The sequence below is a fragment of the Anolis carolinensis genome, chromosome 4 (genome assembly GCF_035594765.1).
Source record: "Anolis carolinensis isolate JA03-04 chromosome 4, rAnoCar3.1.pri, whole genome shotgun sequence".
Classification (NCBI taxonomy): domain Eukaryota; kingdom Metazoa; phylum Chordata; class Lepidosauria; order Squamata; family Dactyloidae; genus Anolis; species Anolis carolinensis.
In genome coordinates this window covers 151,042,716-151,059,814 of record NC_085844.1, presented here as the reverse complement: position 1 = coordinate 151,059,814, position 17,099 = coordinate 151,042,716, and the positions used below count along the sequence as shown (strand labels likewise).

Genomic DNA, 17,099 nt, shown 5'->3' with positions numbered 1-17,099 from the left:
GAAATGAAGGTGTATAGTATTTTAGTCTGGATTAATAATACTGTTGTTTCCAAGTTGAAGGAAGTAATCATCTCATTATGTGCTCATTTGAACTATGATTTTCCATTCTGGGTGCCGTATTTTAGACAAGATGGAGCAGGTTTAGAGAAGGACAATAAAGAAATATGGAGAACAAAGCATATGAAGTTACGCTGAAGGACCTGGGATCGTTCAGCTTGGTAAAGAGAAGACTGATAGGTGACATAAATGCACATTTTAAATAGCTCAAGGGCTGTCATAGAGAGCAGGAAGCAAGTCTGTTCTTTGCCTCCTGAGAAAGTAGGATCAGGTCTAATGGTTTGAATATTTTTGTGTCAGGAGTGACTTGAGAAACTGCAAGTCGCTTCTGGTGTGAGAGAATTGGCTGTCTGCAGGGACGTTGCCCAGGAGACACCTGGATGTTTTGATGTTTTACCATCCTTGTGGGAGGCTTCTCTCATGCCCCTGCATGGGGAGCTGGAGCTGACAGAGGGAGCTCACCCGCTCTCAGATTCGAACCGCCGACACAAGGGTTTAACCCCCTGCACCACTGGGGGTTCCTGGTTTGAAATTAAAGCATAGATTTTGATTCAAAATTAGAAAGAACTTCTTAAGAGTAAGAGTGGCTTGGCATTGGGCTCTCTTTCTCTGAGCATCTTCAGAAAGAATCAAGACAATTACATGCTGGAGACACATAACTGAGCATGGAGTTTGGACTCAATGACCCATAAGGCATCTTCCAACTCTATAATTCTATTTATATTTTGGAAATCAAGAGTACTACAGGAAATCATAGAAGTATCTGGCTCAATCTGCATTAAGAATATAGTACACAATCCTCTCTGAGTATTTGAAGAACTCTATCTCTTCCTGGGAGGAAGAAACTCAAAAGAGAACCATCAATCTCTCCAGCAATTTTTTTTCCTCAAAGAAATAAAAACAGAGTAAATTCCTAGGGAAAAAAAGAAGAAGTTACAGTGGTTGTAGTTAGAGCAGGGGTTCTCAACGTGGGGTCCCCAAATGTTTTTGCCTTCAGCTCTTAGAAATCCTAACAGCTGGAAAACTGGCTAGGATTTCTGGGAGTTGTAGGCCAAAAACATCTGGGGACCCCAGATTGAGAACCATTGAGTTGGAAGAAATAATAGCAAGTGAAGACACAGAAATGTGCTAGACTAGCATACACCTTCTCCAGCTTTCCATCATGGTATGCGATCATATACTATAGTGGTTGTCAACCTGTGGGGCCCCAGATGTTTTGGCCTACAACTCACAGAAATCCCAGCCAGTTTACCAGCTGTTAGGATTTCTGGGAGTTGAAGGCCAAAACATCTCGGGACTCACAGGTTGATAACCACTGATATAAGCAAAGGGCCAGACTCTTTCCTTGGGAAAAAGTCAAGAGTGTTTCTAGAGTGAGGGGAACAAGTCATGTCCCCATCAGTGAAGACAAGGGTATTGGGAAATATTTCCAACTTGTTAGGAATGTTGAGGTTTCTCAAAGAAATATCAAATACCAATATAACCAGGTATGAGCATATTTAAATTTTGGATCAAATGCAGCTTCAACATGTATGCAAATCAATACATTCTACAGAAGCATGTAAAAGTAGCACTTGGTTTTGATGCTTGTTTGGTTTTTTTTTTTTAAAGCAAATACCTGGTACCAAACACTTTCGATATTATTCATATCAATATCACAGCAGCAGGTATTCTAAACAACATTAAAATACGCAGGGTATTCTCCAACTTGGTTGTTTAAGGTGTTTTTGCATTCAGTATTGAAGAGCCTAATTGACAACATTTTGTCGCTTTGGAGGCTGTTCAGTTCTGGGAGCTTTGTATTCAGTCTTCCTCTACTCCTTTTGTTCTCAACCTGTGGGTCCCCAGATGTTTTGGCTTTCAATTCCCAGAAATCCTAACAGCTAGTAAACTGGCTGGGATTTCTGGGAGTTATAGACCAAAACACCTGGGGACCCACAGGTTGAGAACTCTACTCAGCCCCATATATCCTTTCATTCTTAAGAAAACAGAAGATATGGTGCAGTGGCTCTGGGTACCAAGCAAAAGGCAACAGACAAAGCTTTTGTTGGATTTTGTTCAAAAAACATTGAGGATTCATCTTATCACTGTTGAGAAAATATCATATTATTTCTTTTGAGAAAATGTGGATATTTGGAACTTCGTAGAACTAAGAGAAACCAGAAAGCTCTGCATTTGCACATCCTGAGCACGACTGTGGATAATACTGTCTTTTGGAGGTCACTCATCCATAGAGTCACTATGCCCTATGTTTTTATCCAATGACAGCACATAACAACAAGAACCAAAGCTTCACCACAGTAAAGCTTCTCTCAAGTCCCATCTATACTGACCATTTAATTCAGTTTTAAATCACTATTAAAGAAAGTGGTTTTGTTGTGCAGATAAATTACACAGGAAATCCTGAAACCAGTTTGAGCCCCGGATGGTAAAAACACAAACCACAGATCTTTCTTTTGCGCACTTTTTGTAGGAGATGGTTTTCTGGCTGCTGCCACAGCTTGAAGCTGACTTTGAACTGCATTAAATGGTCAGAACAGGTCGGGGTTTGGTCTCCTTGGGAATCAATATGGTATATGCTAAGTCTCTTCTTTCATCTACCACCATCTTATATGGTTATCTGATCTAGCCTAAATTAAAAATAAGGTCCTTCACGTTTTAGTGATTTTGTCTGATCAAAGGCTTGAATCAAAGCAGAACATTACTGAACAGAACAAAATTGCAAGTCAGATCTGTGTCTGGGTTTAAATTTAATAAAAAAAGTAGAAAATGAAAGCAAGCTTTCTGAAGGGATTTCACACTTTAGAAGGCAGTGTTCAACTATGCAGAGCGCATAATAATTTCATCTAACTAATAATTCCACAGAGCATTATATGCCTATGTGGAGAACCAAAATAAGATGGAAATGCAACTCACAAAACTGTGATGCTTTGCTAATTAGCCTCTGGTTAATGCATAATGGGAACAAACTGGCTTTTATCCAAGCTTTCTTTGAACATGGAGATTGCCTGAGGATGCTGACCTTTTCATCCAAAGTTCACTATGTACATTGACCACTTTCCCTCTGTGTATTTTCATCACTTCAAGAGATCATGCACCAATAAAACTGCTATCCCTTAAAGAGGACAGAATTCTCAGGCAGAAGTTGCAGGTGAATGACAAACTGACATAATTAAAAATTCTGAGTTGTATAATTATGTTTCCAAAATTACGAGGAATCATCATGACACCTATATAAGTTAATAATGTAGTTGTCATATTATTCACGTTAGTGTTGTTACTGAGAATTGCACTACTAAATATAAAATATTTGACTGAAAATAGTGACTGAACTGAGGACAGACATCTAGAACACTTACTTTTTCTAGTGTTTCAATTCGCTGTTTTAAGAGTCTGTTTTCTGTTCGTAATCTCTGAAAAGGAAGCAAAACTATAAAAAGCAACTGTCTGAGAAATTAAGCGGAAAATGTAATATTTTTGTTATGTGTTTCCATAGGCTTGTGCGCACTGACACTACAATATGTCTGTTCTGGATAATCACCGAAGGTCAAGGCCAAAATCTACCATTTTACTCAATGATAATAAATATTATAAAATTATCATTGTTGATGAGCATATGAAATATTGCTTTAAGGAATTCATGGATATCACATAGCCTTTCAAAAATTGTTGGAAAAACGAAGAACCCAGCCACTCTAATCAGCATGGCCAATGGTGAAGAATGCTGGATTTTTCAGTCCACCAGCTTATGGAAGTCTGCATGACCCCTACCTATTTCGATGAAATATCAAATGTTACTGGTTAAGTCTTTGAGAAGAGAATTTTTAAAGTTTTGTTCCAGGGAATGAGCTTATTTTAATTTTGATAATCATCAATTCTAAATTTTAAGACTAGCCATTCTGCTTCTCCTATCTAACTATCTATCTACAGTAGAATTTGTTCTCTTCTGGGCATATCTATTTCACAGGATTATGTTTTGTTCATATGATCTTAAGAAAACAAATAGGCTAAACTCTAGCAAAAAATTGATTGAAGCATCAAAAGTCTGTCACATAGCTTTTAATACATTCTTGCAACACACAATAATAACAATACTCCCAAGATCACTGTTTGGGCAACGTTCACATTTAGACAGTTCAGAATGTGAAATTCAGAGAAAAGGGATAAGTGGCAAGTGGGGAGCTTTTGTAATTCAATTGGTTCCAATGATCAACTGAAATACATTACTTTTAAGGCTTTTAAATATGAAGGTGTTTAAGATCAGTTAAGGGGGTGCTGTGGTTTTTAACTTTGAATGTGTTTTAACTGGTTTTAACTGGGAATTTTTAAATACTGGTTATATTTAATCTTGTTTTAATGTGCATATATTTGTGTATTTTTAAATTGTTCAGCCACTTTGTGTTCCCTTCGGGGGAGATAAAGCGGGGTATAAGTAAATATAATAAATAATAATCATGTGTTGTCGAAGGCTTTAATGGCCAGAATCACTGGGTTGCTGTGAGTTTTCTGGGCTGTATGGCCATGTTCCAGAAGGATTTTCTCCTGACATTTTGCCCACATCTATGGCAGGTACAACTTTTGAGGATACCTGCCATAGATGTGGGTGAAACATCAGGAGACAATGCTTCTGGAACATGGCCATACAGCCTGGAAATCTTACAGGAACTCAATAAATAATAATAATAATAATAATAATAATAATAATAATAATAATAATAATAACAATAACAACAACAACAACAACAACAACAACAACAACAACCACTATTTTTGCAGGAAAGTTGGTGTCAAGACGGCACAAGCTAGTATGCTTATCTTGCTTTACAATACTGCTTTCTATACCACTTTCAAAGTACCATATTAGCTTCCCATAACAAATGACTACTTACCATTGAAATCTAACAGAGGAGGTCTATTTATTTATGCATTCAAAGCAAGAGACATTGTTTTTCTCCTTTGCTATCCCACTGATCTAATGAGGATAGTAAGGCTAAAAGATGAGGGTGGTAAGGCTTTAAAATGATTGGTACAAGGCTTCTTAGCTAAGTTGGGATTGAAATCCAGATTCTCCTACCAAAAGTCCAGTGTTTCAATGGGTGGAGAGCGGTAGTTTAAAATCCAATCACTAACCCTCAGCAGAAGCTCTCATAACCATTACTTTTCTAAATAACATCATTTATTAATTTCTCTCACAACAAATGTCATTTGAATTAACTGAAAGTCTCCACCAGGGGTCCTCAAACTTTTTAAGCCGAGGGCCGGTCCACAATCCTTCAGACTGTTGAGGGGCCGGATTATAATTTGAAAAAAAAAATACAAACGAATTCCGATGCACACTGCACATGTCTTATTTGTAGTGCAAAAACAACAACAACAACAACAATGAAAGAACAATACAATATTTAAAAATAAAAATAATTTTAACCAACATACATTTATCAGGATTTCAATGGGACGTGTGCTCCTGCTTCTGGCCAATGAGATAGTCAAGTTAATTAGGGTTGTTTTTGTTGTTGTTTGCCTTCAAGTCATTTCAGACTTTGGGCGAGCCTAAGTCTAAAATGTATTTATTTATTATTTATTTATTTACTACATTTATTTACTACATTTGTATCACACCCTTCTCACCTCAAAGGGGACTCAGAGTGGCTTACAAATTATATGTACATACAATATATTATATTATTAGTATAGCACAATATTAGCATTATATATTACTATATTGAACTATACTACTATACTGTAATATTAGTAATATTATATGTAATATAGAATATATAATTAATATTATTATATGGTATTATTATTAGTGTTATATTGCATTACATTATAATATTATTATCAATATTATATGTATATACAATATATTATATTATAAAACTGAGGGCGGGGGCCAGGTAAATGACCTCGGAGGGCCGCATCCGGCCCCCGGGCCTTAGTTTGGGGACCCCTGGTCTCCGCTATCTTTGAAGAAACCCCAAAGCCTCTCCACTGCTTACCTTAATTTCAACTTGTTCTTCCATTTCCTTTGTTTTTATAGTAGTATATTCTTTTTCTAACCTGAAGGGTAAAAGCCATTACAAACATTTTTAGCGATTCAGGACTTCATATTAACTGCTGCCATTCATTCCTACAACTGCAACCTAAACTGGTAGCTTTCTCTACTTGATTAAACAGATTTTCTTCTCCCTTTACTCTGAAATTGGTAGTGCCTGATTCCCTGCTATTTCTTATTGACCGAACCTTTTTCTTCACATGTGATGTGTTCCCCACAGAAACACACCGACACCAAATGCCTCTCTCATACACATGCATGCCATGGTATAATAGGACCATACAATTCCCTCTTGAGATGCATGGTAGTCCTTGAATATGAATGTGGTTGGACCAGTAAGAATGTGGCTTGGCTAATGTGTTTCAAGTAGTTTTGTTGCAATGTGCTATTCTAATTTCTAATTTGTCTTACATTTCACTGTATACTGTCTCAAACCATTTAGCTTTGGGGTGACTAAACCATTTAAAAAAAAAACTTACTTCTTCATTTTTTTCGCATTGTATTTGACCTGGTAAGCAACTTGGATTAACTTGTCTGGCCCGCCATCAAACTGATGTGGAACAACCTTCTGAAAGTGCTAAAAACCAAATCAGAGCACACCATCACAAGTGATTAGAACTGGCATTATACTCAAACTTTCCAAAGTTTTGGTATATTAATGTAACATTTTGCCTACCTGCAACATTCCTTCCATGTCAAGCTGCATTAATTCTGCTTGATTCATCTGGAGCAGTGCTAAGCCAACCCGAAAAACAATCTCTAAACCCTACAAAGAAGGCTTGTGTTTTATTTTAGGTAGGCATTTATAGGTATGGAAACATTTTATAAATAAGACTGATAAGTGATGTCACTTTTCTTTGCAGGTATAATGAAAATGGTATAATTAAAGTATAATACAAAGCATTCTATTATAAATGGGTACCTGGGCAGGTTTTATCTGAAGCATAAAAATAGCAAATGTAACCCAAGCAAGCACTATAATATATGTTAGAAGTGGTTCCTTTGACACATATAACTCTTGACTGAATGAAAAAATGGAAACAGGCAATATCTTACCTCAGACATAAATATATCAAATATTCTTGTTGCAGCAGATAGTGGGAAAGATGTGAGAAAAATTGTTAAGAACCAGGAGGATGCATACATGGAAGTATGAAAACTCTGGGCTTGAAAATGCACATAAAGCTCTGGCAGCTGTTCCTGAAAGATTGATACAAAAAGTACCTGATTATATAGTTGCTGTAGTTAAAACTTTTAGAACAACATCCTATGAAATGTCCCCAAAAGTGACATCTATCTTTACACTAAATAAAGAAATTAAGAAATCCAACTATGTCGACCATATGACAAAGAAGCTGTCATAAGAATCAAGTGGCTCTCATGCAAAGTGGTATACTGCCTGGATCAATTTCTGATAACTGGTTGTAAACCATTTTAATGATCAAATAAGGAGAAAGAAGTAGAAAGGAACATAAAGATCTATGTATCTATCCTGGCTTTCACCCAATATGGAATTCACATTTTGAGCTAAGCAGCAACTGGAGATGAAACATTAGTCTCTTCTTCCTATGTTCTGGAAATGGGCATGGGCAAACTTTGGCCGTCCAGGTGTTTTGAAATTGTGGGTGTTAGAGTCCAAAATACCTGGAGGGCCAAAGTTTGCCCATGCCTGCTCTGGAGCCATCTTTCTTATGCAAAGGATCTAATTATGACTTCCCACCAAACCTTCCTTATCCACACCTCACAACTTTGAAACCTAGAGAGAAAAACTATAACTTACTAACTCATATCATACAAGAGATATTCAGAACTCAGATATACCTGTATCATGCATTCAAACTGATACATGCAAAGGCCCAGCTCAGCCATACTTGGTTTGAAGAGTTCCCGAAGTCGATAATCTTGCATTAACTTGACAAACACACAAAATGCTTCCTCCTCTGGCATCTGTTTCAAAGGAGATTGCAATCAAAATTTTGTAGTTGTTTGCCACTACACCATGAAAGTTCCCAAGAAAACATAGGTGCAGAAATACAAGTATATACCTGGAGGGGACAGAGGTAGATGAGAAGTTGCTAAATCTTTAACAACCCATTTAAAGTTGTGGAATATTTACACCTTAAAAACCTGCTGTTTTGAATGCTTCCTGGTTTGATGGCTTTGTGGCTCTTTTATTATGCTAGTAGTACTACTTTTCAGTAAAGGTAAAGGTTTTCCCCTGACATTAAGTCTAGTCATGTCCAACTCTGGGGGCTGGTGCTCATCTCCATTTCTAAGCCGAAGAGCCGGCGTTGTCCATAGACACCTCCAAGATCATGTGGTCGGAATGACTGCATGGAGCGCCATTCAAGCAGCCATCAAAAAATGCTATCGACCTTACACACAATGTGGGAATTTGGAATAGAAGGAGATATTGCAAGAAAAAGATGTGGAAGCTACCATATTATAAATAAGAAATAATTTAATATTTGAGATTTGTGATTACAATAGATTGATTTAGAGAGCTGGGATAATCCTTTGAGTATCTAGGTTAGCTGATGAATACGACTTATGCTGTGCTATTTGATAAAGATTACTAATGCTTCATTGGCTTTTTGTAAACAAATAAGTATATGTTTTGGTAAGCTTTGATTTTGACTATTAGTAGGTACATCCTATATAGAGGATAGATTTGTGATGAAAGAGGTATAATCTGATTATATGTTTAAATAATTGCTGAAACAAAGATTTTGCCTTATTGTATATTTTCTTTTTGTTCTTCTGTCACTTCAGATGGGCTGGAGTGACATCTCTGGCCCATCCCCTGTTTAGATATCAGCCAGTATGCCAACGCCTTAAATGAAGAAATTGTTTTCTAAGATCTACAGGGATATTCGCAGGAACGCCTCAGCAAGCGAGTCCAAAAATGGCAGACTAAAACCTGGAACCTCAAGCCATGGCTGATACCAAATGAGAGGCAGAAGACTGGGCAACTTGGAAGGCGCTGAATAGACTGTGCTTTGGCACCACCAGATACAGAGCCAATCTTCAGAAATGGGGCCACAAAGTGGAGTCCACTACATGCGAGTGTGGAGAAGAGCAAACCAAAGACCATTTACTACAATGCGGACCTCCTTATAGCAACACCAGAGGCACTCCAAATGCCCAGCTACTGGTCAAAGGACATTTAGTATAATGCCAAGTTTTAAATTTCGTTTGTTTTTAAATACATTATAACTGTACCCTGGGTTCACGTCTGATACAATAAATAAATTTTTGTTCTTTCTTTGGTTTTCCTTTGTGTTCTCTCTTTTTCTGGTTTGCTGTTTTTCCTTTTTATCATCACGTGTTGGCATTGTTCTATATTATGTGTTTTGAAAACTCTAAATAATTTCTTGAAACAAATGAACAACAAACAAAAGGAATCTAAGTTATTATATGTTGACCCTTTGCTTCCTAAAAGGGAAATCTCTAGACAATGTCAACATTTTCTTTCCAGGGGAAACTACACTTATTTTGCGGAGTTGTTCCAGAAGCTAGGAACAGAACTTAATTCTTCCAAATAGAGAAAAGTCCCATAGGATTCTTTGGAATCTCCCTCCTCCTCTCCATCTGGACAGTTTCAAAGTACAGTAGAATCTCGCTTATCCAACATAAACAGGCTGGCAGAATGTTGGATAAATGAAAATGTTGGATAAGGAGGAATTAAAGAAAAGCCTATTAAATGTCAAATTACATTATGATTTTACAAATTAAACACCAAAACATGTTTTAGAACAAATCGACAGAAAAAGCAGTTCAATTCACAGTAATTTCATGTTGGAATCACTGTATTTACAAATTTAGCACCAAAACATCTCAATGTATTGAAAACACTGACTACAAAAACATTGACTACTAAAAAATTAACTACAAATAAAGATAGAACAGCATAAAATGAGCTTACAGTAACAACACTATCAGAAGTCAAATCTGTAAAAAATTAAGTTCTTGCTGCCTAGAGAAAGAACTATGGATCTGGGCGGGAGGCAGACTGCGTTGGATAATCCAGAACATTGTAAGCAAAGGTTGGATAAGCGAGACTCTACTGTACCACATTGTTTGCTTACCTGCATAAGAAGCAATCCAACAATAAAAGCACTTCCTTGGCAATAGCCAACCTCACGATCCACTAAAGAGTATGCCTAGAAGAAAACAGAAAAGAGAGTAAGACACCAAAAGTAGAATCAATAATATAATAATACATTAATTTCCAAAAGGGATGAAAATAGGGATAAAAATACACAGCAAATGAAAGCAGTCCAACAATTTTGCTCCCTGAGAATGTCAGGTGTCACTATTTTTAACACAGGTTTATAGCTCTTTTTGCTGCATAGATGCCACTCAAAATTTCAAAGGATACCTACGTGGTTTGGATGCACAATGTTTGAAGTTATTTAAGATAAGGTTTATGAGTCTTTATTTCGATCCCAGTCCACAAATACCGAATTGTATAAAACACATAATGGAAACTGGCTCAGACTGTATTTATTTCTATAGGTTTCAGAACTCTGCTTTTACAAACACAAAATTATGACTGCAACGCCATATTCAAAAGTTGTATCAAATTAAGTTAACAAGACTGGTCTGAAGAGTTTCTTGCTATTGGTCCCAATGTTATAGAAATCTGACTGGGATGATGGAGATGAGATGGAAGTAGTAGTGGCACAAGGAGTAATTAAAGGAAATTGGATTTTAATTTCACATAATGTCAAAGCAGGACACAATGGTAAAAGACCATCCAGAAAAAGTGTGCAAAGTAATAGGCAAATATGACAGCTAGCAGAAAGAAGGAGGCAAGGGGGCAGCTGGAATAAGGAGAAGAGTAATAAGCAGCATAAGAGCCAATACACTCACCTAAGTCTCTTCTATTAAATGTCTGGTGTTTAGGTGAACTAGTCAAAGCTTGTGAGAAGGGATCCAAAGAGATGCTTAGAGTTTCACCCTTTTGTTAGGCTTAATGCATTTCTAAGCTAATGTGGATATGTGGGCCAGATTTATGATGCCTAAATCCTAGCTTAATAGGATTCAGGCATGGTGTCATGTTGTGCATCATACTGTTGCACTGCATTGCACTGTATTGGAGCCTGTTGAGAATGTTGGTATTTTGTGATATGATCTCACATAATATAGTGAGGGAACTGAACAGAAACAGTGGTACACCATTCTGCATGTAACTTGTATTTTGAACAGGGGGAAAAAAACATCACTTATGTACAAGTTTTATTATTATAAATTTTTCCCTTAACATTAAGTCTAGTTGAGTCCTATTCTGGGGGTTGGTGCTCAGCTCCATTTCTAAGCTGAAGAGCCAGTATTGTCCATAGACGCCTCCAAGGTCATGTGGCTGGCATGACTGCCTGGTGCTCCATTACCTTCCCGCCGGAGCAGTACATATTGATCTACTCACATTTGCATGTTTTCGAACTGCTAGGTTGGCAGAAGCTGGGGCTAACAGCAGGAGCTCACCCCACTCCCCAGATTTGAACAGCCGACCTTTCGGTCAGCAAGTTCAACAGTTCAGTGGTTTAACCCACTGTGCCACCGGGGCTTCACAAGTTTTATTACGAAGACCAAAACTAGTGTTCAGTCCAAACATGCCTATTATTACTATAACACTGTTCACCAGTAAATCATGTTCTTTGCCTACAGAAGGCCCCAGTTCTTAATTGTGCCATATCCAGTGAGAGCTCTGCACTGCAGAATTAATACAGCTTGAAATTACTTTGTCACTGCTCAATGCTATGAAATCCTGGGAGTTGTAGTTTGATTAGGCATTGTCACTACAATGTCTGTAATTCCATAGCAATGAGCCACAGCATTTAGAGTAGTGGCAAACTACATTAATACTACAGTGCAGATTTACCCCAAGAGTCACTACCAGTCCATAATCACTAATTGTATCAGTAGTTGGGTGTAAAATAAGACCTCTTCTTGCTTGCCACCTAATTATATTTTTCGTTTATTTGGAGATTATTAATGAATTTAATTACATACTTTTTCACAATAACACCAGGGTCTTTGAAGCATTTTGTTAAAGTTTGCAACAGTTTTCTACTTATTTGTTAAAATACAATCCTATGCACATACAAGAGGCAACTGTTGGCCCTCTGTACCCACAGATTCTGCGTTCACAGATTCAACCAAGAATGGTTTGATTTTTCAAAAAATCCAAACAGCAAACCTTGATTTTGCCATTTTACATAGAGGATACCATTTGACTACATCATTGTATACAGTAGAGTCTCACTTATCCAAGCTAAACGGGCCAGCAGAAGCTTGGATAAGCTAATATGTTGGATAATAAGGAGGGATTAAGGAAAAGCCTATTAAACATTAAATTAGGTTATGATTTTACAAATTAAGCACCAAAACATCATGTTATACAACAAATTTGACAGAAAAAGTAGTTCAATACGTGGTAATCTTATGTTGTAATTACTGTATTTATAAATTTAGCACCAAAATATCACGATATATTGAAAACATTGACTACAAAAATGGCTTGGATAATCCAGAGGCTTGGATAAGCGAGGCTTGGATAAGTGAGACTCTACTGTAATAGGACTGGAGCATGCACAGATTTTTATATTCATGGTGGTTCTGGAACCAAACCAAAGCAAATAACAAGGATTCATTGTAACCACTTTGGAAATGCCCCCCTACTTTGTTTACTTTTAATTCTGGTGCTTTCAGATTTATTTGCTGGTTTGTTTGATATGGGAGTCCCCGGTGGCACAGCGGATTAAACCGCTGAGCGGCTGAACTTGCTGAGCGAAAGATCGGTGGTTCGAATCCAGGGAGCGGGTGAGTTCCTGCTATTAGCCCCAGCTTCTGCCAACCTAGCAGTTTGAAAACATGCAAATGTGAGTAGATCAATAAGTACCGCTCTGGCAGGAAGGTAATGGCGCTCTATGCAGTCATGCTGGCCACATGACCTTGGAGGTGTCTACGGACAACGCTGACTGTTCAGCTTAGAAATGGAGATGAGCACCAACCGCCAGAGTCGGACACAACTAGACTTAATGTCAGAGGGAAACCTTTACCTTTACCTTGTTTGATATGGATCCCACTTTTCTCTCAAAATGGACTCAAAGTGACAGATAATTTGGACTTCAGCTTCCAGAATCCCTGTTTGTCATCTTGGTTAGGGATTCTGGGAGTTGAAGTTGAGAATATCCAGAGGGGAAAAAGCTGAAGAACTACAGACCCAGATATATATTTAAATACATTTGATATGTTTAGTGCATACAAGTTAGAACAATGTCAAAATAACAGGTGTAACAAATTAAAAATGGAAGTACAAGCAGTCCCTGAGTTACAAACATAATAATAATAATAACAACAGCAACTTTATTTTTATACCCTGCCTTCATCTCCCCGCAGGGACTCGGGAGTGGCTAACATGGGGCCAAGCCCAGATAATCACAATAAAACAGGATAAAATACATACAGAACAAAATAAGCATCATCAATGAAAAAAAATTAAACAGTATAAAACACCAATTTAAATAGTAATGTAGTGATTAAATAAAACCACCATAAAGAGCAAAACAGCAATTAATAACATAGTTAAGCACAGCAGGAAGTGAGAGAAATCTACCTCTACGAAGTAAAATTCACTCCTGGAAGAGTTACCATGGGGAAAATGTGTCTCCAATGATGCTCTATCACAAATCCTTGCTTCCACAACAAGCCACATTTTTCAAAATCAAATTATGACAGGGACAGAAAGTGAGAAGAAATCTTCTGAACAGGGGCACAGACAGCAAAACAAAACCACTGTGGTGTTAACTGTTCCCTATAGTCTCCAAAGCTACACACACGCACGCACGCACGCGCACGCACACACACACGGCTGGAGTTACACTTAAAATGTACCTGTTCCGACTTACATATAAATTCAACTTAAAAACAAACCTACAGATCTTGTTCATAACTTGGGGACTCCCATGTATTTAAATTACCAGTATGTATATACTCTGAAGATCACCAGTTTGAAGCATTCAATACAGATATAATCATCCATGCATTTGCTGCCATGCTTCTTTTCAAAAGGAAAGAGATGAGCAGGGCATGTTTGAGTGCATTTTATGGAGTGAAGTCAATTGACAGTGTGCATGACCTCATTCTCTCAGCTGGCTTAGATGCAAACAGCAGATGTATCCAACCTGAAACAATGGGCTAATTCTCCACTCAGTATCAGAAGTTCAAAGAGAAACCATCAGACCATTTTCAATCCCTAAGAATAGCTTCATATGGTTCTTGTTATCTTGAGCCTTCAAGTCATTTCCAACTTCTAAGGCAACTTATCATATGGTTTTCTTGGCAAAAATTCTCCAGAGGCTGAAAGTGTATGAGTTGTCTAAAGTCATCCAGTGGGTTTCTATGGCAGAGCAGGGATTTGAATCCCCATCTCCAGAATCATAGTCCAGCGCTCAAACCACTTACATTAGTTCTCATCATTTTATACAGCAGATTCCAGTATTTCACTTGTGGAATTATCTTACTAGAACCATGTAATATTCCAGAATATCATGGATCTCTAAGAAAATATGTTCAATTTCTGAAGATGCTTGACTGGCAAAGTGAGTTGAAGTGTCTGCAGGTAGCAACTAAAGAAGGCAGAATGGAAACTCTAGTAAAAGACCACTGTCCTTGTTTATCCAGCCAACTCTCAACTACTGTTACTGTCTACCTGCTGCTCGAAAGAAAACCAGATGCTTCTTGGTTTAGCCGGGGCCACTGACAGCTTGCATTCTCTTCTTGGATCTGATATAACAAAGTCAGGTGTCTGTTGCCCATTTTTGGTCAAAAATATTTGGCTTCTTGTGCTCCTTCTATTTTTATCAGTTTTATACTTATTTATGCAATGCTTTTAATATGAAATAAATAAATAAAGGTGTCTGTCTACTTGCTAACTTGACTAGCTACCCTGTTTTCCCAATAATAACATCATCTGAAAATAAAACCTAGTAGAGGTTTTGCTGAATTGCTAAATACAAGGCCTTCCCTGAAAGTAAGACCTAGCAAAGCTTTTGTTTGGAAGCATGCCTGCCAAACAGAACACCAGAACATGCAGGATTGGTAAATGTACGTTCCATATATTGTTGTACATGGAAATAATGGTAGTAACAAGAAATTCTTGATAGGATTCAGTTTGTCTGGTTATAACAACTACTACTATACAGTATATAATAAAGGTTCATTTTTTGTTCAACAATAAATGTGAATTCTTCTTTATGGAAAAATAAGACATCCCCTGAAAATATGACCTAGAGCATCTTTGGGAGCAAACATTAATATAAGACACTGTCTTATTTTCGGGGAAACACGGTATGTCTCAACTTCTACACATTGCTTTACTTGTTATATCTTTAAGAAAAGGAGACAAATGTCTTCCTCTTTCTTTTCCCAATTTGCACTTTCCATTGTCATTCTGTCAAGCTTTGTGATGTTACAAATCACTCATTTCCTTCTACTGCCTATGTAATATTGCAAAATATCATTGATCTCAAAAAAAAATGTGTTCAGTTTCTGAAGATACTTGAATGGCAAAGAAAGCTGAAGTGACTGCAGGTAGCAACTAATCTTCTAACTGACATGTCAGGGGTGGAAGGGATGAGGCACTACAGACCAGAAGCATAGAGGGATGACTACATTAGATTTGCTGCAAAACAGGTAACAGGTAAAAGGCTATTGCTTTGATTTTCTTTAAGAGAAAGGCGTTTAATATAGTAACAATGGCTATAAACTACTCCACTTTGATTTTAATTATAAATAATCCCATCGGTAGTCGACAAGGTGCTGCACTTTTTGTGGCAAGGTGCTGAACTCTGAGACACACACTTCATTTAAACTGTTGAAGAAATGAATGGAAAAATGCCAGAGAAGTGGCTGTGACTCATCAATGCTTGGTCACCCTTCCTCTTTCTCTGTTTCTTTTCCATGGCCACTGAAAAAATTGTCCAAATCCCTTCTATTGTGTCAGATTTATGCTGTTTGGATGCTGCTGTTTGCCATCTCCTAATTTAAAATATGCTGAATTCCACAGCATAAAGCTGAAACAATTATGTGCTATACACAGATGCAGCACCTACAAATTATATTCTTACGACTTTCAAAAAGGAATAGGAACAGTGTGAAAAATAAGTATGCACTATCACTAAGATGCAGCCCCCATGAAATTCTTAGGACTTTCAGTAAGAAGTAGGGAAAAGTTTGTGCTGTCAAAATTGTTTTTGAAGGAAATGTGTTGTTGTGTGCCTTCAAGTCATTTCTTTGTGGTAACCCTAACACTACAAGCTTTCTTGGGCTGGGAGCGTGTGACATGGAACTGAACCCTGATCGTCATCCAATATACAAACCACTACACCATGAAGGCCTCATTATGCTAGACCAGTGGTTCTCAACCTGGGTGTCCCCAGATGTTTTGGCTTTCAACTCCCAGAAATCCTAACAGCTGGTAAACTGGCTGGGATTCCTGGGAGTTATAGGCCAAAACACCTTGGGCCCATAGGCTGAGAACTACTGTGCTAGAAGGAAATAGGTAAGCAAAAATCATCGGTCCTTATGTAGCTGAAACAAAACCTTTTAAATGTCCCTGTATGTATATGGTTGTGTGTGGAAGTGCATGTGCCTATCTACATATGGCAGGATTCCTAGGAGTTGGAGTTTTGATAAAGAAAATGTCACCATCAGAAGCTCATAAATAAACTCTGATGGAGAAAAGAACTATAGCTGAATAAGAGCAGGATCATTTTGCTAAGCATTATTTATAATCTCATCAAACCACAAAATCTAGGATTGTCTGGGAAGCTTTGAAGTTTAAGTTACAGAGGGGTGTGAGAATATAACCTTCTCAGCCAGCAGTAGGGTTGCCAGGTGTCTATTATAAAATACGTCCTTTACTTAAGGGTCAAAAAGCCTGACCCTTATAGAACTGTTCCTTATTTGTCTGCAGATTGAG

General features: G+C 37.6%; 1 protein-coding gene and 1 long non-coding RNA gene across 6 annotated transcripts in view; one reads left to right on the top strand and one right to left on the bottom strand.

Annotated features, from left to right (window-relative positions):
• Positions 1 to 9,385, top strand: part of LOC103278653 (uncharacterized) — a 32,974-nt gene extending 23,589 nt beyond the window's left edge. The window contains exon 4 of the long non-coding RNA XR_010005326.1: positions 8,885 to 9,385. This is a non-coding gene — a long non-coding RNA (uncharacterized LOC103278653). The remainder of the gene's footprint in view (positions 1 to 8,884) is intronic.
• Positions 1 to 17,099, bottom strand: part of evi5 (ecotropic viral integration site 5) — a 99,131-nt gene that overhangs the window by 35,104 nt on the left and 46,928 nt on the right. For all 5 annotated transcript variants that reach the window (XM_008109238.3, XM_008109240.3, XM_008109241.3 and 2 more), the window contains 7 exons: positions 10,201 to 10,275; positions 7,934 to 8,059; positions 7,169 to 7,312; positions 6,789 to 6,878; positions 6,592 to 6,689; positions 6,057 to 6,117; positions 3,417 to 3,470 (listed from right to left, as the gene is read on the bottom strand). In XM_008109238.3, coding sequence (XP_008107445.2) covers positions 3,417 to 3,470; positions 6,057 to 6,117; positions 6,592 to 6,689; positions 6,789 to 6,878; positions 7,169 to 7,312; positions 7,934 to 8,059; positions 10,201 to 10,275 — 648 coding nt within the window. The remainder of the gene's footprint in view (positions 1 to 3,416; positions 3,471 to 6,056; positions 6,118 to 6,591; positions 6,690 to 6,788; positions 6,879 to 7,168; positions 7,313 to 7,933; positions 8,060 to 10,200; positions 10,276 to 17,099) is intronic.